Genomic DNA, 19,903 nt, shown 5'->3' on the forward strand with positions numbered 1-19,903 from the left:
AATTCAAGCATGTGCACCCAAGGGATAGTGCTCGTAAGTCACATCACCCTAGGTAAGGGTGGCTTTTTTCAGGAAAGAAGCATTCAGTGGAAGGTTATTCAGTTTGGCAATGGCTACATCTGAGACGCCTAAAAGGCACCATTGTTCGAAAAAGAACGAGAAGAAACTCATGCCCACATTCTAACTGTATACTGCAAGTATCGTATTAACTACAGGCGGAGACGGTACGCCGTCGAACAAAACAATTTTTGAGTAATTTAAAATTCAGTCCTCAAGGCAAATAGGAATGTAAAAGTATTAGCCCAACACTGTGGGGGTAAATAAACAGCATAATTTGAAAAAAAAGGTTGTCTAGTAACTCCTGCCCCAGTAGGTCCACTTCTTCGCTGGTTTTCCAGAGGCAAAACAAAGTGTCCCTGCACAGAAGTTGCATTTTCAAATTCCAAACACTAGAGACACTACTTTGTAACGAATGCACCTGCCGGCCATAAATTAAACATGCTGTGAAGTTTCGTACGCAAATTAAAAATGTACCTTCAGGAAGTTCGGGCTGCTCAAATGGGGTGCACAGTGACTTGGCTGCTCCGATTTCACCCTTTGTTCGTTTTTTCACATCCTCTTCTACTGCCTGGTAAATATGAAGGAAACGGTGAAAGGAAAGACAATCACAGAAAAACTAAAAGTTTTGTAAAAAAGAAACATAAATAGTACCAAACACAATCACAACATAATTATTTAACATACAACAAAACTGAGTGCTGATCTAAGAACCCAACCAGGCAAGAACTTAATATGAGAGATTGATACCCGTCATGTAATAAAAACACAAAATCGTAAGTGACGGTGATTAAGTGACAGTGATTAAGTGCCTGATGCTAGATCATAATATAAGCGACAGAGATTACAGTACCTGTTCATCACACCAAGGAGCCAAGATCATTTTCTTTTGGTTTAGAGCTTCCATAAATTCTTCCCAAGTCTTTGCAACCTTGATAGAAGCATCTCGTTTTTCCTTTGCAACATTGAACAGATTTTCGTGAATTTTCACCAACATGTCTTGTACTTGCTCAACCAAGTTGCTCACAGGAATGTCCTCTTTTGCTGAATTGTCACGGCGGACAACGCGTACCTAAAACCAAGCAAACATTATTCAATCCTTCAAGAGAATCACCAATGATTTTGACAGGAAAACAGGATTACAAACGACAGTTTTAACACAAGCATCTTAATAATTGCCAATTCATAAAGGTAAGGAACAGGCTAACATTTCATACATTGACTCCCATTTTAATCCTTGAAGGTAAGGAACAGGCTAACTAATGTTTTCTTGTCCACACACAAGACAGGTCCAGGCCCTAATATTACCAGGAAAAGATGCATCTATACTTAACATGTCATACTCGAATATACAAGACTTGCCCAAGACCTGATATGCCAAGTATTTTACCCAACCTGCCTTCTGGCAGCTTACATTTCATAATGAGGGCCACAAATAAAACCATGAGATCTGTGCTAAGCAGGTCCCTGGGCCTAATGACAAGCTTACTCAACAGGACAAAAAGACCAGAAGCAAATATGAGCAACTAGATAGAAAATCGAATTAAATGGAAGAACAGCCTCACTTGATTTTTTTCCAGATCCTTTGCTCCGATTTCAATCCTTAGAGGAACACCTTTCATTTCCCAATGTGAATACTTCCAACCAGGAGTTTGGTTGTCACTTATATCTGCCTCAGCACGAATACCAGCTTTAGTCAAGGTATCCACAGTTTTCGAGCAGGCATCATATATCTCTTCCATAGGAGTATTCTTGTAAGGCACTGGAACCACAATAGCCTGAATAGCTGCTACTTTAGGTGGTAATACCAAGCCTTTGTCATCTCCGTGCACCATCACCATCACTCCAATCTAAACAAAATACCAATAATGATAAGAACACTAGTAAAAAACAAAAAAGATTATGTGGATGGTAAAAGCAACAATGGGGTGACATCATAGAAAAAAAAAGATTGGCATTTTGTGGTGGAAGTAGTAAACATTTTGCATTGTCCCTAAGTTAAACTGTATGCACCAGTAAAAACATATTACCCTATGCACTAGAAAGAGAAACACAGCCTAAGGTACTGAACAATATAACATGGACAATGCACCTACCTATATGGAATGTTCAATAGTCTCAGACTTGCTTCAACATAAAAATAAATCGCATAAAATATAGATATTGATATGGTATGACCAAAAACGTTCTTGATGCATGGTATGCATAATTGATTTCAAGAAAAAAGAAAAATCGTTCTTGTATAGAATGGACTTTGAATCAAACTTTAACACAGAAGAGAGAAGAAAGCAAAGCTACCGTTCGAGTGCTATATGCCCAAGAGTTTTGCCAAACCATGCCCTTTTCTCTGTTTTCATTTTCAAAATTAATCTCAAACATTTTGGCAAAATTTTGACCCAAACAATGTGAGGTGGCACCTTGTACACCACGGCCGGTATTTGGAATAAAAGCCTGCATGCATGAATTAATATCCTCAAGCTCACCATAGAAGAGGCATAAGAAGTAAGATCAAATTATGCATATACATATACATAAAGAACATATCAAGTACCTCCACACTAGTAGTATAAAGACCACCAGCAAATTTCTCATTCTCACTCTTTTTTCCCTTCACAACTGGAACTGCCAAATACTCCTCGTATATCCTCCGGTACAGTTCCAATATCTCAAGGACCTAAAATCAGGATGTATAATAAAAAAGTAATCTTCCAAGGAAAGGTGAGAATGGTTGAGAATCAAACTCAGCACAGTAAAAATGCAACTCTTATCCTATAAGTGTGATTAGAAACATAATAGGCACAGAAAGGGGAAACAGCAATTTAAGTGACTCCTTACCTCTTCAGCTGCCTCTGCCTTTGTTGCAAAAGCTGTATGGCCTTCTTGCCAAAGAAACTCCCGACTCCTGAGATCATATGACGAAAAACCAAATTGAACAAACTTACAAAAGAGAGAGTTCAAAGAAAATGATCCTCTGACATAGAGGACAATTAAAAACCCTGACTAAATATGCAAGCAAACACTAAGCAAGAACTGAATTTGAAATCTATGAGAACAAAACGGAACGAACAAAAAGGTTTTGACTCATCGCACTATTGTCAATACCACAAAAACACTACAGACAGTATTATAAGCACACCAAAACCATGACACATTGTAATACCTGATAAATGGTGTAGGATTGCTGAACTCCCACCGGACAACATTGCACCACTGATTTAGCTTCAATGGCAAATCACGGTGTCCTCTGATCCACTTAGCAAAATAAGGATACATAACAGTCTCACTTGTTGGACGAATTGCTATTGGCACTTCCAAGTCAGACTTTCCAGACTTTGTAACCCACGCAACCTATTTATCAAAATTAAAGCATGAAAAGAGAGGTAGTTTTAAACAAATAAGATCTTCTCAAAAAAAATAAATAAATAAACAAACACAAACAGTAACACAGTGGTGGTGATTGGGGAATAACAAGACAGGCTTAAATTTTCGCAAAGTGACAATCAAATTACAAATTTATCATTATACAACAATCTGATTTAAAAAAAAAAACCAAGGCAAACACATAAAAGGGAAGGTTGCATGCTAAACACTAAAATAGGGGACATGCAAAGGAGAGAAACAGGGAAAGAAAACTAGAATATGAAATTATAATCAACAACCAACTGAGCATGTGTATGTGCTTGTTTACATTTAACACAGTAAACTATGTCACACAAATGACATATCTCACCTCTGGAGCAAAACCCTCTATATGATCCTTCTCTCGTTCCAGAACACCAGGGGAGACAAATAAAGGGAAATAGCAATTCTTTATCTTCATTTTCTTTATTTCTGCATCAAAGAATGCCTGCAAAGTAACAGCGTTTGAAGTGAATAATTGTGATGGAGTTGCATAGAAATTTTCTGAAGGACTAGAAATCTACAAACGTAAAAAAACTGGTAGATAAAGTTCATAACTTTGACATTAGGGATGTATATATCACAAGATAGCCACCGATACTTAATCACGTAAGTGCAAAATGGGATTATCTAAAGTAAACTCAGACAACAAGGGAAAATGAAATGGTAGCATCAGGTTGAAATTGTCGAAAAGAATTCAGGCAAAATAGTTATCAACTGATGGGGTGAGATGACATCAATTGATACCAATACCATGATACGATGTCAAATTTAAATTGAGTCCTTCAGAACTATACAAGGAATGTGTTATCAAATGCTGTGACCGGGTGATTGTTACTGGTTCTAAAAGCAAAAAACTCATTTACAAAATGAAATGGATTAAATACAAAAAATGTGCTTACTTGCATAGTCTCCCATATTGCAATCGTCCATGGCCTCAAAATATAACAACCAGAGATATCGTAGTATTCGATCATCTCACTATTAACAACGACCTACACGCAACAAAACATGGGTCAATTCATTACTTACTTAATTGTTGAATAACCCCAGACAAGATTAAGACAGATACCTCAGAATACCACTCTCCGAAATTCTCTTCCTTCTTCTTGGAAAGACCAAGACCGGTTTCTTTCTTCACCTCCTTCTTTTTCCCTCCTAAAAATCAGGAAATATTAATACCAAAGCTAAGCCAACAGAAACACAGAAATCAAAGAACAACCCAATAATTGAGAAGCAGAAAAGCGAAGCTCACCACCCTTGGCATTGGGCTTCTTAGCACCCTGGTCCGCCATGCTTCGATATCTCTAACCTATATCAGACCACACGCACCACATACAAGATTATTACAACAATGGGCAGTGCTAGAAAACCATAAATCTACAAACTTTAACCATTCTACATATCTGGATAGCACAATTAAGCTCAAAGTTCAGTTCTTTTTGCTAAACAATACCACAAAATGTAAAACTAAAGCAGACCCAGAAGAGAACAAAAGCGTACAGGAAAAACCCAGATTCCATTTTTGAACAACTCGAGGATGAAACGAAGAAAAATGCAGAAAAAAAAATAGTAGAAAAACGGAAGGAGAAACAAAATTGACCCCCAAAAGACGAGAGAAAAAAAATCTGGGAAAGTTGAGCTTTTAGTACCCAATTGAATCTGGTTGGTTGCGTTTGCGGCTCGGAGCTTTGCTGCTCTTCTCGCTCCTTCGCCTACTTCCTCTTCTGATAATAAAGAAAGAGAGAAGACAGCAGAATCGAAGAAATTGTGCTATCACTGTACCGTTGCCCTAATTCGCCTCTTAGAAATTCCTTTTGTCTGAGAGATGCTTTTGGGCTTCGGCCCAAACAAGCAATAAGCTTGGCCCCAAAGCTATCCTATTGAGTTTAGAAAGATTGGTAAGCGTCAAATTAAATTAAAATTATCATAAATAATTAAATTAGGCCTTTAGAATAAGAAAATACGAAATATAATGTGTACCTTGCCAAATCTTCTTTCTAGTTTGATTAGTAATGATGGAGTTACAACTCTTGGATAGGACTTTATATTTAGGCATTAAGGCTTTAGGTCTTTTTTTTTGTTTTAGATTCCTTTTTTTATTGAGAAGCTTGAGACCCAAGAAACTCAATTAACCAAGGTTTAGGTATGTACAAAACGCATATGCTTAGTTTTATAGTTTAGTCCATGGAAATCATTATCTTATTTTTTGGACAAAGACTAAATATTATTTTCTAGTCTCAAGGACCAAAAGGTTTGAATCCTTTTTTTTTTTTTTTTTTTTATAAAGTTGATCTTAATGTTAGGTCCCGAGTTCAAATTCTTGAGTATAAAAAAAGAAAGATATAAGCCGGACAAATGGAGCCAAATTTTCTATAGTCAAAACAACTAATATCCGCGTTAAAGCGAGACCTAATCCCACGTAGTTCTTGGTTGGTGTCTAGCAAGTAACATTAGTTGTTCAACACTACCAAACGGATCAGGGAATTAGTAAAATACGATCCATCCATTACTTGTTTTCAAAGCAATAGTTGAAAAACAGATGGGACTTGCAACCACCGCACACCATTTTGCTCCTCTTGCTTGCTCGAGCTTGGTCTCGTGTGTTATTTTCGTTTTATTCATTCAATATGGTCTCGTTTGTTGTTTTTGTTCGATTCATTCAATTTGATGGTCAGGAATAAAGAATACAGTAAAAAAAAGATAGGCGGGTGATTAACTTGTAAGTAGTGACTGCAGATACACCATCTGTCTATTTACATTTATACTGTAGAAAGATAAAAAGTTATAAAGAACCAGGACCTGTGGACATGACAGTAAAAATGCAAACTTACAAGTCATAAGACATAAATTATACACCAAAAACTAACCAATTCTATTGCCAAATCCCTTCTATGCAGATCAGAGGACCTGTGGACATGACAGTAAAAATGCAAACTTACAAGTCATAAGACATAAATTATACACCAAAAACAAACCAATTCTATTGCCAAATCCCTTCTATGCAGATCAGTAAATAGCTAAATTTAAGCTGCAGAAACAAGGTCCAAATCCTTGTTTTCTTCCCCAATTAAATTAGCCACAATGAGACTCACATCTTCCAGGCCAACTCCAATGTATAAAGGATTCGTCGGACTTCTAACGGAGTCATCCATTCCTTCGGATTGAATCCCGCCAACAGTGGTTGAAACCCTCACATTAGGTCCGTTTTTGCATTTTCCCATACACTTGCACCCTACAACAGCTCCTTCACCGCCCATCTGCCTCTCGAATTCTTCCAACAATGCTCCGCCTCCTGAATTCTTGCACTTGTTTCCCATGCACACCTCAATCTTCTTCGCTGAAACTCCGACAACTGCGCTACTTAAAGACTCATTAATGCCAATACTACCGCTACTGCCACAACTAGTAATAGTTCCATTACAGCATTCTGCTTTCTGATCTATCTGTGAACTTCCAAAATCAATGCCATTTTCCACAGTTGTGTTCTCTTGATGAGTAGCTAGCGAGCTTGGTATGGTCAACAATCCCCCTTCTTGATGAGCAAATGGCTGCAAATTATCTACAATTGGTTGCGTCGGGACTTCACTTTGCAGGCGCTTCATGTCTACCACCTCCCCGCACTCACTGTCACTCGATTCAGACGATGAAGACGATGATGATTCATTGTCAACCATGGTTTTCATCCGCTCGGCTTTAAGCCTTGCCTTCTCTTCTTTCCTCTTCTTCTTCAATTCCTTCTCCTCTGCTCTTAACTGTTCCAATTGTTTTAGCAATAATTCCTCAGCACCTTCCTGCATTTATGGAAATTTACACATTTAATCACTCCAGCTCAATAAATCATTAGTAACAAAACCCGATTTCGCAAAAATTAAAACACGTCTGATTCATTCTTCCCACAAAAATTCAAACTCTTATAGATTTAAATGCGATCAAGACTATGTTAACTAAATAAAATTTAAAAAAAAAATAAAAAAAAACTACCTTTAAAATATAAAATTGCATAATTCACAGCAGAAAGATTGAATTTTTACCATGAAAATCCGAAGAAAAAAATAAAAAACGAAAATCCCAATTCAAATAAAATTACAGAGATAAAATTCAAATGAACAGAAACATACCGAGATCAGCTTCCCCTGAAGTTGAGCGACCAAACCCTCTTGAGAACCAAACGGTCCAAAACCCATCTGAGAATACGCCGCCAAGTCCTTCGACAACCCCTTGAGCAACTTCACCTTCTTCTTGATCTCCTTCTCCTTCTCCTTCATACCACCGCACATGGAACCCGCCTGATAATACTGTAAATGTCCGTCGTCGCTAAACCCGGAATTCAAATGCCGGCGAGGCCTTCTGGTTCTCAGTGAAACTCCAAAATCTCGACGACCCAGAACGCGAAGCTCGCAGTTAAACGACGCTGTACATGAACGGGAGGTGGTGTCGATTTTAGCGGCGGAAAAGCACTGAACTTGGCGGGAAACGACGCCGGAGACCTCCATGGCTCTTTAAACAAGATGCTGAAATTTTGGAAACCGTAGACCCACACAACGAACCGTGTAACAGAATTAACAGTTGCAGCGTTGCAGGTGAAATCGATTAAAAGATCGTCGTTTTAAATCGTAAAGATCAGAGCTTGCGTCTGCGTAGCTTCCTCGAGAGGGAGGGACGGAAGGACGGAGGAAGAGAGAGAGACGAGGTGACGTAGAAGGCTTTGGTTTTAACTGTTAGAGCCACGTGGACGTTTTTAATTGGCGGGTGATGACGTGGTATGGCGGGTGCTGGGCATCTGGAAGCTTGTGGCCGTTTTCGGTTGTCCACACGAATAGGTTTAAGTCTTCACCTTTCGATAGATCCGAGGGTGGAGATGAAGCCAACTGGTGCCACATGTGCTGCCAAGTAAGCATTTCTGCCTTTCTCAACTTTTGAGCTATAAAATAGAAAATACCACTTTTTCAAAAACAAATATCTTTTTAACTCAATTTAGTTATACAAGCCCACATTTAATACAGAGTAATATTATGTAAACCCAAATTCTTGGATCAAATTTACAATAAGATGTGTCACCAATAATATATAAATACGTTAATCAAAACATAAATAGTAATCTAATCGTCAATAATCACGACATATGGTTTACGAAATTTGATCTAAATAGTTAGTTTTCCTAACATTATATAACTTTTCAAGGTGCCAGGAACACGATATGGTGTATCAAGTGTCAAAATATAAGTAGTTGAAGTATTTCTTTAACTATCCAGCCACTTGTATTATAATACTTAGTATAGTAAATATGTATTTTGTACACTCAAAAATCTCACTAACATTACCCTTTTGACATAATAATCCAAAATACTATTATCGTTCTTTCTAGAATTTAGAAGGTTTAGCATGCTTTGACTACTGTGTCAAATTTTGCGCACTATTTTTATTATAGATTTTTCAAAAAGGGATAGCTAAACACGTTTTTTTTTTTTTTTTTCGTTAGATTTTAAAATGATAACAGTATACAATTTTTTATTGTACATATCTTTGACTTGTCACCGTTGAATTGGATATAAAACAACACGTTAATATGAATTTGCACGCGCTTACACGCGTACAGATGATATTTTTTGAATCACGGCGTGCAATGCATAACTTACATGTTTTAAATGTATTTATATGAGTAAATTGACAAAATGAAAGTTAAATATTTGAAGTAAATGAGTAATGTTAGATCATGTTAGAAGAAACCCCTCATAAACCAATTAAAGCAGCTGAATTCACATAATAAAATCGGTCTCTATAGAATTTACAATTAGAATAGAAAAAATAATATTTAATATATTATTGATTGAATTACATTATTGCTAGCCCATTGTGAGGCTAAGTCCACCTCATCCCCCTTAGTGTAGATAATATCGTTTGTTTAAAAAAAAAAACAAAATCATTTGATAATTAATTTAATCACATTATTATCCATGTGCGAAAGATCTTTTTTATAACCGGCATTACACGCTTCTTAAGATGTTTTGAACTTGTTTAAAAATAGAGAAAATAATATTTAATAAACAACTAGTTGAATCACATTGTTACTAACACATTGTCAGGCCAAGCCCACCCCTCCCCCTTAGTGTAGATAATATCGTTTGTTAAAATGAGGCACCCATCCTGCAATGATCATACTCCCTTGAATTCATTACCTTTGTCCAGTTTGACGTTTGTGTTAGACATTATGCATACTTCTCACTTTTCTCTTTAGTCTATGGGTTTTACCATAGCGAGATTTTGTGAGTTTTACTACAAATGCATACTTCAAATAAATTTGAGACTCGTGATCACCAGTTGTACCGATGACTTCATCAATTATTCTACCTTATTTGCTGAAGATCTGATGCGATGATTTGTTGAATATTTACGCACACAAGGGGAAGTGTTGCTGTTAGATCCCACATTGCGCAGAGGAGTGATCCTTATATGTATATTCCCATCCCTACCTAGCATGAGGCCTTTTGGGAGCTTACTGGCTTCGGGTTCCGTAGGAACTCCGAAGTTAAGCGAGCGAGTAGAGTGCGAGAGCATTCCCATGATGGGTGATCCACTAGGAAGTTCTCATGTGAGTTCCCAGAAACAAAATCGTGAGGGCGTGGTAGGGGCCCAAAGCGGACAATATCGTGCTACGGTGGTGAAGTGGGCCCGAGATATGGTGAACCCCGAGTCGAGATGTGACAATTTGGTATCAGAGCCTAAACCTGGCCGTGATGTACCGATGAAGACGTCAGGCCCCTAAAGGGGGTGGATTGTTAGATCCCACATCGCCCAGATGAGTGATCCTTATATGTATATTCCCATCCCTACCTAGCACGAGACCTTTTGAGAGCTCACTGGCTTCGGGTTCCATGAAAACTTCGAAGTTAAACGAGTAGTGTGCGAGAGCACTCCCATGATGGGTGACCCACTGGGAAGTTCTCGTATGAATTCCCATAAACAAAACCGTGAGGGCGTGGTCGAGGTCCAAAGCAGACAATATCGTGCGACGATGGTGGAGTGGGCCCAGGATGTGGTGGGCCTCAGGTCGGGATGTGACAGTTGCAGTTATATTTAGAATAGAAATGTGACTGTGTAAATCCTATTAGATATGAGAATGTATCTTATATTCCTATTAGGAGTAGATTACCTATTAAATATTGTAATCCTAAAGGGAAAGGTTTTTACCTATTCTACTACTATACATAAAGGCACAATGGGGTGAATCAAACACACCTCACAATTAAATCACTCTCTCATCTCTCTAACCATAGCCGGCCCCTTCTTTCTAAATCCTAGATCGTTCAATCAAATAGGTCTACAACATTGACAACTTATTTAATCATATTATTATCTGTGTGCAAAATGCCTTTCTTATAACCAGTATTACACGCCTTTTAAGATGTTTTGAACGTGTTTAAAAATAGAGAAATTGAATCACATTATTGCTAGTCTATTGTGTGACGACCCGTCTCGAATTAATATATATTTTATCCTCGAATGTGTGAAAATGACGATTATACCCTCGAGTCGTAGTGACGTGAATGTACGTATATGGTTTTAAATTAGTTTCCCATTGACGTAATTAAATCATACTCGATATCATGAGAGTGTTGACCCGATTTAGGGTCGAGTTGGGTTCGTAACAAAAATGTTACGAATAAACGATTGTGTAATTGGGCTAAGAAAATAGACCAATCACCACACCCCCTACTTTCTTGGGTCCAATTAGAATTTTAGGTTTGTTTTGGAGTCAATTGTTAGCCCTAAACATGCAGTCCAATTTGGGCTTAAGATCCTTTTTAACTATGCCCAATTCGGACAACACGTACACACTCACACACACGTACATACCCTTACCCTTTCTCTCAATCTTTCCTTCGTCCGTATAGTTCATACACACACACACCCAACCATCTTCATCTTGCACAGGATCGAACTAGTGGAGGTCACTTTTGAGTTCCTTGCAAGGTCAGGAACCTAATCATACCCTTAGTTTTGTGAAAGGACCTCGGAAACCTAGGAACTCGCGAGCTCCAGCGAGGTGCTCTGCTACTCCATCGTGATCATGGACGTTTCAAGGAGTTTCAAGGCTTAAGGGAGTCTTAAAACAACTTCACATAGACCATAGAGAAGTTTTGGAAGGTTTTAGACGTCAAGATAGGTCAGTTCCTTGAGTTGCAGTTTTGACCGGAATATCAAAGAATGACTATTTCCCATCGGTTTTAGGACTTCAAAGTGGTAAGAACATGTTCTACTTGTTTAGGGCTTCAAATCCATGTAAAGTTTGTGAAAATTGGTTGAGATTTGAGTGAGATATTTAAATTTGAAAATTTTCCAGTTTTCGGCGACACAGCAGCGATCGGCGATCGGCGCCGGAATCCGACAAACCACCGTAGAAGGAAGGGGAATTTTCCATCAACTTTGACGGAATATACTAACGGCGTCAAGTAAAGTTAACAGAATATTCTATTATTTAGCGGAATATTCCCTAACAGCGTTAAAAATTCTGTCTGTGTGCCAAGCACGTGCCTACGCGTGGCAGGCTTGTGAGGGTGCATGGGACATCGGAAAATTGTTCTAAAAATATGGGGATGCTCGTGGTGTTGAGTAAACCACGATGGTATATTCAAACACCTCAATTGAGCAACGTATAAGAAGTTATTACACGGTTTTGGTTATGTACTTAAAATTAACGTTAAAATAGTGGTTTCGCATATAGGTGAGACGTTTCCGAAGGACGAGCGCAGTCAGGCGAGACTCGTGGCTTACGATCCAGCTACATACCAATGAGTAGGCTTTTGGTTTTCTATATATACGTATATATACTTCATGTTTACCCAGAAATTTGTTTTAAATGGAGTCACGATTTTATATGCCATGTCAACTGCATTATGCTTTAGAGTATGCATTAGTATAGATATGCATTTGTTGCTTGATGCGGACGCCCATGTAAGCTTCAGGTGAGTATATATTGTTGGTCGTGGATGCATTGTTTGTGGTTATATGTAGATGCATTTAAAGCTCATTATCCTGCACCCCGGTGCTAGTGCTCCCGCCTGTGGCTAGGGCACAGTCCTTCACGTGATGTTCACCTCCCGCACCGCACACTCACCTTGGATCCAAGTTTGGTGCATAACTCTGTCGTACAAACCACATTAGGTGATTCCGACTCATAGGTGACCCGCGATTATTCGCATAGCCTTCACATGATCATAACACTTGAGCGTACTTATTTGCACCTAGCCTTGTCGTACAGACTACAATAGGTAGTTCTAACTCATGTGCAGGTATATCTGATGAGCTATAGGTTCAGCCGTATAGGTCACGTTAGGTGACTCCGACTGACATATTATTTTACATTGATTTATTTCACCTAGCTACTTATTTCCATACTGGGACACTTGACATGGCATATATTTGATTTTCACTACTCTCGAGCGTGATTTTTATATACATATGTATTTTATTTTCTGGGAAACTATACGGGTTTTATGGTAAGGGGTTATTACTTTTGGAAAGAGAAATGGTTTTGAAAAGCTTTGTTTTTGCCCACTCACGTTTTCTGTTTTGCGCCCCTCCAGGTTCTAGATAGAAGTGCGTGTTGGTGGGGGTGGCTCACGAGGACTCTATGGCGGTTCTGACAGACATCCATCAATGTAGGGTTTTCTTTCATACTTGTGTAATTAGTATTTAGCCTGCTGGACTGTACCTTGGCAGCTACGCTCTGATTATGTGTATCTACACTCTAACACTTCTTCCCACACTTATTTACTTGTCTTGTGTGCATTAGTTAATTGGTTTTTGATTTCTCACATCTTCATATTACTGTCACTTCCGCACTGCGCATATGGCTACGTCACCATCACGTGACGTCCAACATGCCTCGATTTAGGTTGGGGTGTGTCATATTGTGAGGTACTAATTATAAAAAAGAAAAAAAAATTGTACCAAAAAGTTAATTTTGAAAAAAACACTCTTAAAATGACAAAAATGCCCTTGCCTTATATGATGCATTATTTTGGCATGCCTTTCAAGTTTTTTGTCTTGGGGTCATTTTTGTCCAAATATTTTCGTTAAAGCTTGGTGACACCAAAATCACTATTCACTTTTTCATTGGCTTTATATATAATAGATAGATATATAAAATAAAAACAACAAATATGGTTAAACGAGAGTACTTAAAAAAAAGAGTCGATTGTCATTCCCTTTTGTAATAGTTATATGCTAAACAACTTTTTTTTGGCTACGTAACATGAACACTTCGTATAATGAGAAGGATTTGGATCCTCGCTCGATCCCCTCCCTGGGGATCCTAGGGATCAATGAATATGGACCGTTGATAAAAAATCGTGCGGTCCCAATTAAATGCTTTTTATATTTTTAGAAGTAAAGCACCATCGTTTTGCATGAAAAATATAAAAAAGGAAAAAATTATGGCCACACGATTTTTGATCAACGATCTGTGTTCGTTGATCTCTAGGATCCCCAGGGTGGGGATCCGGCAAGGATCCAAATCCTAACGAGAATGATACTCGTTGTTTAGGTATGACACAACTTATTTTAAGGTTATTCGTGTGCTAGTAAACGTACGCGGTACACTCGTACAGTAGTTAAAGGGTGATAACAAGACAAACAACGTGGGGCAATGCCAATCTGCAACCAACCAACATTCTTATCAGCAACAATGATTCAGCTTCGGCAATGTACGAGTACAACCATGTTTCAAAGTTCAAACACACCTCATACGTGTGCTGCATTTATATATCTCTTCAGATTAAACTCATCACAATCGATTGATGTCTTAATACGAAAAAAAGACAGATTAAATATGTCAAGATTGTTTGATGTTTATACACAAAAAGCAGACTGAAAATATATAATTAGTATACAGCTTTTACGGTATCTGTTATCACAATCGTCGATAGTAGGAAAAGCTGGTTTTAGGGGCATCCCGAGTCATTCAATGTTCTTGGCGGAGATTTCGTTCACTTGTCAACGCTTCACAAAATTTGATTGTAAACCTTGTCAAGTCGGATTATTCGGTTTCTGTTTGCAGCTGGGAGATGAGGTTCTTGCAAACTTCAAAAGAATCCATGGGGACAGAAGGACAGAATACTTAATCCTTAACTTTCTTAAGAACCTGTAAGTGGCAGCAAGAAATCTTTCGTTGTAGCTTGTTAGGAAGATGCTATGCCTGCCAATAGCTCTCGGGAACCTCCTAAGTGTCCGGGTACTCGCTGCCTTATTTCTTCGAAAGCACATAATGTTTCAGAGTCGAGACCTCCAGCAAACTGCAGACATTCATACATGGAAACATGATGAGAAAAAGAGACATCTCAGAAAAGATCAAGAACAACGTTGACATGATCAGCTTCTCTTAAGACCTCGGGCCTTGAACAGAAAACCAAAAAACATAAATGAAGTGGTTATAAAAGGGGCCCCAAGACATAGCATTAGCTAACTAGTCAAAGAGGAACACCATTGGGCGGGAACCAAACAATTTCATCCAAAGTTTCAAACCACCTAGAGAAATGCCACACGTGATGATAATAGTCCCCGAAATGCATCATATGTTAATAAATAGAGATCTTTATCAAAATACAGGAATTTTGGGATTTCATCGTACTCGGGGTACTATTTCTCATGATAAAGGGGTTGAAAGTATTGAGCTATACATCTACTACTCCCAAATTGAAACAGATGCACATTCACTGCAATCCGACCTGTTTACCGTTACTTTTGATCCAGTGAATACATTAGGTTCCTTGTTAGGTGATTATATAGTAGCTCCTGTCCATATGGGGTCCAAATTTCCCACACAGTATCTACTTACAGCATAGAAACTGCTCAAGAATTACCTGGTGAGCCCTATATGCGAAATGCATGCCCTGAAGCAAAAGAGATTCTTGACTTGATTGTCTATCTGAATTTCGAATGGATTCAAGCTCCAACGTCACTCTCTTCATGTAAATATTAGCCAGATTCATGGAAGCCCGCTTTATCTGCACAATTTGGGATGACATCAATTCACCTCAAATACAATGTAAATAAAAGCATATTCCGTAATCAATGACTAAGAACAGCAAAGTTAGTCACTAGGAACGGCAGAGATATATGCTGATATGGCTCTGCAGTAAATTTGATTTATCGAAAAAATAAAGGCACTTAAAAGGTTTATGCTATGCTGATATTTCTACTTCTCAAATTAAACTACAGGATTTCTTTATAACCTCAGTGATATTATAAAATGCACAAACAAGGAGCATACCTTACTGACAATCCCAGAATCGAGCATCCAATCAGTTGGGATTTTCAATTCCTGATAAGAACGCATAACAGAACTTCTTAACTTAATTAACCTTTGTATGCTTCGCTCCGACCTTAGACAATGAGATATGAGAGAGAGAGAGAGAGAGAGAGAGAGAGAGAGAGAGAGAGAGAGAGAGAGAGAGAGACAGAGAAATGTTAATATTCTGCGCCTAGAAAGTGGTTTGCTTTTAATAAACACATTACAGAGTTCTTACTTGTCCAATAAGGCAGCCATCTTCTTCAAGGCAGCTGCACATGGAATGTCAGTGTCATCCTTATAACAATAAATCTCACTTTCCAGCAGTTTAAGTTCACGATATTCAATTGCAGCTTCTCGCATGGCATCAGCTTTCCTCTCAGGCCATTTGAAATGCTTTAAGACACCCCGTTCATCAGCCTGTAGAAGGCACGAGAATGTTAGGTTTATCCACCCATTTATGTATCTTAATCACTGAACAAATTAAGCATTCGCCGAAACAAGTAAACAACCTAGTAGGGGTACGCAGTTTCAAAAATTTCCGAAGTCAAGGTGATGTAAGATTATCACATGTTAACCCCTCCTAAAAAGCAAAAATAATGCCAGATGAGCTGAATCACGATAAAAGCCTATCAGTCTACCATCTTAACATAAGTTGCAACTGATTCGAGAAGTTTTCAACTTCTGCTCATGGATGGTGAGGTAAATAAGGTTTTTGTCGGCATTAGAACTTACCAAAGATGAGAGTTCAACATCAAGCCAATCGACAAATTTTAGGACATCTTCTACATCCGTATATGCTGCAGCCAGCACTTTCTGGATAAGGTCATTGATGAACTCTCCTTTTGTTTGAACATCTGCTTTTATCTGGAAAAAGAAATAATTTGTCATTGGATAACGATTCAAACTTTGAGCCGAGGAACAAAATAAGAAATTAGACATCAAAATCTTACAGCTAAGAGATGTGCTGAACGGTTTTGAATTTCTCCGACAATGCTATTATGTGCACTAGTAGCCACCGGTTTATGATGGTTTCGAGACTCCAGTGAATCCCTCTTCACCTCTTGCTTCCTCAATGAGTGAAATAATTCTACAAGTGCTGGAGCCTTCTGAGTGGTACCGGCAGTTGCTCTCACTGAGGACTGGGGCGGGGGTGGGGGTGGGGGTGGGTGTGGGGACCGAAGTGATGGTGGTAGCGGAGGTGGTGGTGGTGGCCCGGATTGGATGGCGGAGACTCTAAGAACTGCCCATTTTGGTGGTGGAGTAGGTGGTGCTTTAATAGGAGGACTTGTTTCATTGACTGCCTCTTTCTTTACTACTGACCGTTTTAATTTGTTGGCAATGAGTTTCTGGAGGTCTTTGAATTTAGGGCTCTGGTGCTCTCCATTTTTCTCCCTCTACAAACAAGAACACGAAATTTAAATTACAGATACTAAGGACACAATTTCCAACAACGAAATCGAATTTTTTGTCAAATAACACAATCAATATTAGTTATAAAAGAAAAAAAAATCCACATTCAAATATTAACATGATGGAAGAACACAATCAAGACTTTTTTCATGGAAAATAATTACAGACGTTTGAGCAGACGTGAACTACATTGGCCAGAGCAGATGCACTCTCTGTGCACCGAGAGTTGACCATTCAACTCCGGCAATTTATAATAGTTTAGATTCATGAAAGTTAGAGGCTTTACCTGTTCAGGAGTGGCAAAAGCCGCAATTTTTGCTTCAGCGGCGGTGAGATTCCGAGAGAGGTTTTTGTTCTGCGACTGCAGCTCCGCGTTAAAACCCTGAGTCTTATCCAGCTCTGCCTTCAGCGCCACCACCTCAGCCCGCAAACGGGCGATCAAACTCTCACTCATCTCAAGCTTTTCCTGCAATTCTCTGTTTTTCCCATGTGGGTCGTCTTCATTCGAATCATTTCTCTTGGAATTGGGTTCCACCGCCCTCAGCCGCCGCGGCCTCGAGGACTGCTCGGCGGCCTGGCGGTTTCCAATCCGACCCACAACCTTATTCTCCTCAAGTTCCTTGCTTTTCTGAGATCCCAACACAAACTCCCCAGATTCCGGCTTGCTGGTGAGCAGGAGAGCCCTCATCGTACTCCTCAAACTCTCCGAATTCACATCTGGGGACACCGACATTGCTCTTGCCGGTCTTGCAGCAGTCGGCGACTCCTTTGCTCTGGAAGCAGCCGAAGCTCTGAGATAAGACGGCGTCGTCTGGTGAGACATGTTTCAAGCAACCTGCGACTGCAACAAGTTGGAATTTTTTGTGCTGCAATGTTGGTGCAATGTTGGTGCATGGATACTTATGGAGCAGTTTGACTTTTTAACTACTAAAAACCCATCTTTTTCTTTTCCTCAATGGCACTCGTAATTAAATTATGAATCGAAGTTACGCATGGCTGAATCTCAATTGATCAGCGGCACATGGAAACCACCTTTTCTTGGCTACCACTCAAATTCTCAGTGTCAAGCAAATCTGCAGGCAACCTTCGAGTTTGAGTGGAGGGTATGGAGAATCCTGAGATGCTGAGAACTCAAACATTCCATTTGTGCTTGCTTTGGTGGTACTGTGTTTTATCAGTTTCTGTGCATATAAATAAATGTTCAGTTAGAATTGTCATATTTTAATTCTTGGTCATAAAATTATCTAAATTCTAGACTCCTCACCTAACACATTTATTCACGAATTAAATAAAATTTTAGACTCTTGAATTTGTGAGGAAGAAACGTAGTTTTGGGTATTAGGAGGGATTTAATTATTCATAAAATTAATTTGATAGGAATATAGTCATTTCCACCACCCTATAAATACTCTCTTGTAAATTTTTAATAGCTACAAGTTAGTGATATTTTTTTATGAACAGTGATATTTTCCCTTTATTAATTAATGCATTCAGATTTTTGTCCGTACTATAACTCTTGTTTTTATCAATTCAGTGTCTTATTTTTTTCCTTAGTTTATATTAATGTTAAAATTACAAAATCGTTTAACAGAGAATTACAGAAAGAGAAAATTAATATTAAATTTTCGCTTATACTAAACATTATCAATAAAAACTATAAATTTTCACCGAAAAATGCTACAAACTCAAGTAAGGTTAAAGGGAATGCAACTTATTTCCACTCAAGTACAACAGAAGATTCGGCCAAAGAAAAGAAACTTTGAAAGTGCCCCGGCCTCTTCTCTTTTTTTTTTTTTTTTGTTGCAATTTTCTCTGCATTTAATTTCTATATGCAGAAACGTGAATTAGCATCTTATAATATTTCCATCGTGCCCATCATGCTGCAGGTCGTCGTGAGAAAATGATTGGATTGATGAGGATCAGTGGAGGATAATAGTAACGTAGAGGAATCTAACGGTGAATTTTTTATGCTTAAGGACCAATCATAGTGCACTACAAAATGGAAGATTTTGATTCATCATTCGAGTTATCTTCTAAGCTCAAACTGCTCCCCTCTAGATATTGTTTGTTGGTTGCAAAGTCACAATTATGGGCCATATATTGGATTAGTCTTCACACGCAAATTAATCCCATTTGATAAAGAAAGTTATAATATTAGGGTTTGGTGCATGTTTGCCTTTCTAAATTTGATTTGTAGAGCTATTTAATATTATGATCTATTGATATTTCTATTCACTTTGTAAGTAGAAGGTTTTAAGTTTGCCTCCCGTTGATCACGAGTTTCAATACCAATTTATTATGACTAACTTAGTGTGTAGCTTATACAAAATCTTCTCCCATGATATAAACACATAGTTGCAAATTGCGGACGGACATTTTTTTTTTGCTAAAGTGACTTACTGAAAACACAACAGAAATCTTTTATGCAAATTAAATGTCAAACTGTGAATTTTCTGCAAATTACACACTATTTTTCTTTACGCTGGCCTTCATGCATATAGCTTTTTAAATGAGTTGGGTAAGTCCTCTTTGTAGTAATGGTTAGAGTATACCATTTAAGATGTGTTTGGCCTCTCAAGGGAGTTGAACAGAAACCAGTATTGTCTTTATATAGTCATATTTCCATTTGTTTGTGCAAGAAAAGGAAATGTACAAGAAAATGTAATTTTTATTGGGGTCCATATTCCTTTTATTCCTCGATGTCCAAATCAATATTGGGGACGGCTTAAATTAGTACATGCT

At 38.3% G+C, this 19,903-nt stretch overlaps 3 protein-coding genes across 6 annotated transcripts; all 3 read right to left on the minus strand.

The window, feature by feature from the left end:
* Window positions 1–158: 158 nt before the first annotated feature.
* Window positions 159–5,266, minus strand: LOC103944703 (proline--tRNA ligase, cytoplasmic). Of its 2 annotated transcripts, none has more exons than XM_009355166.3 (13): window positions 5,109–5,266; window positions 4,712–4,768; window positions 4,529–4,614; window positions 4,359–4,451; window positions 3,788–3,904; window positions 3,218–3,405; window positions 2,893–2,959; window positions 2,609–2,731; window positions 2,356–2,508; window positions 1,623–1,907; window positions 911–1,129; window positions 535–628; window positions 159–416 (listed from the first exon to the last, which is right to left on the minus strand). In XM_009355166.3, the coding sequence occupies exons 2-13, from the start codon at window positions 4,749–4,751 to the stop codon at window positions 352–354; spliced, it is 1,530 nt and encodes a 509-aa protein (XP_009353441.1). In that variant the 5' UTR covers window positions 4,752–4,768; window positions 5,109–5,266; the 3' UTR covers window positions 159–351. The 2 variants fall into 2 exon arrangements, with proteins under 2 accessions (XP_009353441.1, XP_009353443.1); XM_009355168.3 differs by having other exon boundaries at window positions 5,114–5,219.
* Window positions 5,267–6,171: 905 nt separating this feature from the next.
* LOC103944702 (diacylglycerol O-acyltransferase 3) lies at window positions 6,172–8,139 on the minus strand. Of its 2 annotated transcripts, XR_666881.3 has the most exons (3): window positions 7,578–8,139; window positions 6,367–7,250; window positions 6,172–6,258 (listed from the first exon to the last, which is right to left on the minus strand). XR_666881.3 is itself a non-coding variant. In XM_009355164.3 (2 exons), exons 1-2 carry the CDS (start codon window positions 7,950–7,952, stop codon window positions 6,483–6,485), a joined length of 1,143 nt encoding a protein of 380 aa, XP_009353439.1. In that variant the 5' UTR covers window positions 7,953–8,139; the 3' UTR covers window positions 6,172–6,482. The 2 variants fall into 2 exon arrangements, 1 of the variants encoding a protein (XP_009353439.1); XM_009355164.3 differs by having other exon boundaries at window positions 6,172–7,250.
* Window positions 8,140–14,187: 6,048 nt separating this feature from the next.
* Window positions 14,188–18,436, minus strand: LOC103944794 (protein CHUP1, chloroplastic). 2 transcript variants are annotated; one of them, XM_048571559.1, is made up of 7 exons: window positions 17,448–18,424; window positions 16,702–17,145; window positions 16,484–16,615; window positions 15,987–16,168; window positions 15,731–15,842; window positions 15,321–15,464; window positions 14,188–14,753 (listed from the first exon to the last, which is right to left on the minus strand). In XM_048571559.1, exons 1-7 carry the CDS (start codon window positions 17,982–17,984, stop codon window positions 14,640–14,642), a joined length of 1,665 nt encoding a protein of 554 aa, XP_048427516.1. In that variant the 5' UTR covers window positions 17,985–18,424; the 3' UTR covers window positions 14,188–14,639. The 2 variants fall into 2 exon arrangements, with proteins under 2 accessions (XP_048427516.1, XP_048427517.1); XM_048571560.1 differs by lacking the exon at window positions 14,188–14,753 and having other exon boundaries at window positions 15,373–15,464; window positions 15,731–15,781; window positions 17,448–18,436.
* Window positions 18,437–19,903: the final 1,467 nt, after the last annotated feature.

Source organism: the organism of the source record quoted next, unplaced genomic scaffold, assembly GCF_019419815.1.
Source record: "Pyrus x bretschneideri cultivar Hongxiangsu unplaced genomic scaffold, Pyrus_bretschneideri_v1 Contig6, whole genome shotgun sequence".
In the NCBI taxonomy this organism is placed as follows: domain Eukaryota; kingdom Viridiplantae; phylum Streptophyta; class Magnoliopsida; order Rosales; family Rosaceae; genus Pyrus; species Pyrus x bretschneideri.

Excerpts from the sequence above, each read along its gene's own strand:
- LOC103944703 (XM_009355166.3), bottom strand. The coding sequence starts at position 4,751 with ATGGCGGACCAGGGTGCTAAGAAGCCCAATGCCAAGGGTG. Across the intron at positions 4,615-4,711 it reads GAAGCCCAATGCCAAGGGTG|GAGGGAAAAAGAAGGAGGTG; the intron begins GTGAGCTTCGCT and ends CCTGATTTTTAG. Across the intron at positions 2,960-3,217 it reads AATCCTACACCATTTATCAG|GAGTCGGGAGTTTCTTTGGC; the intron begins GTATTACAATGT and ends ATATGATCTCAG.
- LOC103944702 (XM_009355164.3), bottom strand. The coding sequence starts at position 7,952 with ATGGAGGTCTCCGGCGTCGTTTCCCGCCAAGTTCAGTGCTTTTCCGCC. Across the intron at positions 7,251-7,577 it reads TTCAGGGGAAGCTGATCTCG|GAAGGTGCTGAGGAATTATT; the intron begins GTATGTTTCTGT and ends CCATAAATGCAG.
- LOC103944794 (XM_048571559.1), bottom strand. The coding sequence starts at position 17,984 with ATGTCTCACCAGACGACGCCGTCTTATCTCAGAGCTTCGGCTGCTTCC. Across the intron at positions 17,146-17,447 it reads CTTTTGCCACTCCTGAACAG|AGGGAGAAAAATGGAGAGCA; the intron begins GTAAAGCCTCTA and ends TCTTGTTTGTAG. Across the intron at positions 15,843-15,986 it reads ATGGCTGCCTTATTGGACAA|GTCGGAGCGAAGCATACAAA; the intron begins GTAAGAACTCTG and ends TCATTGTCTAAG.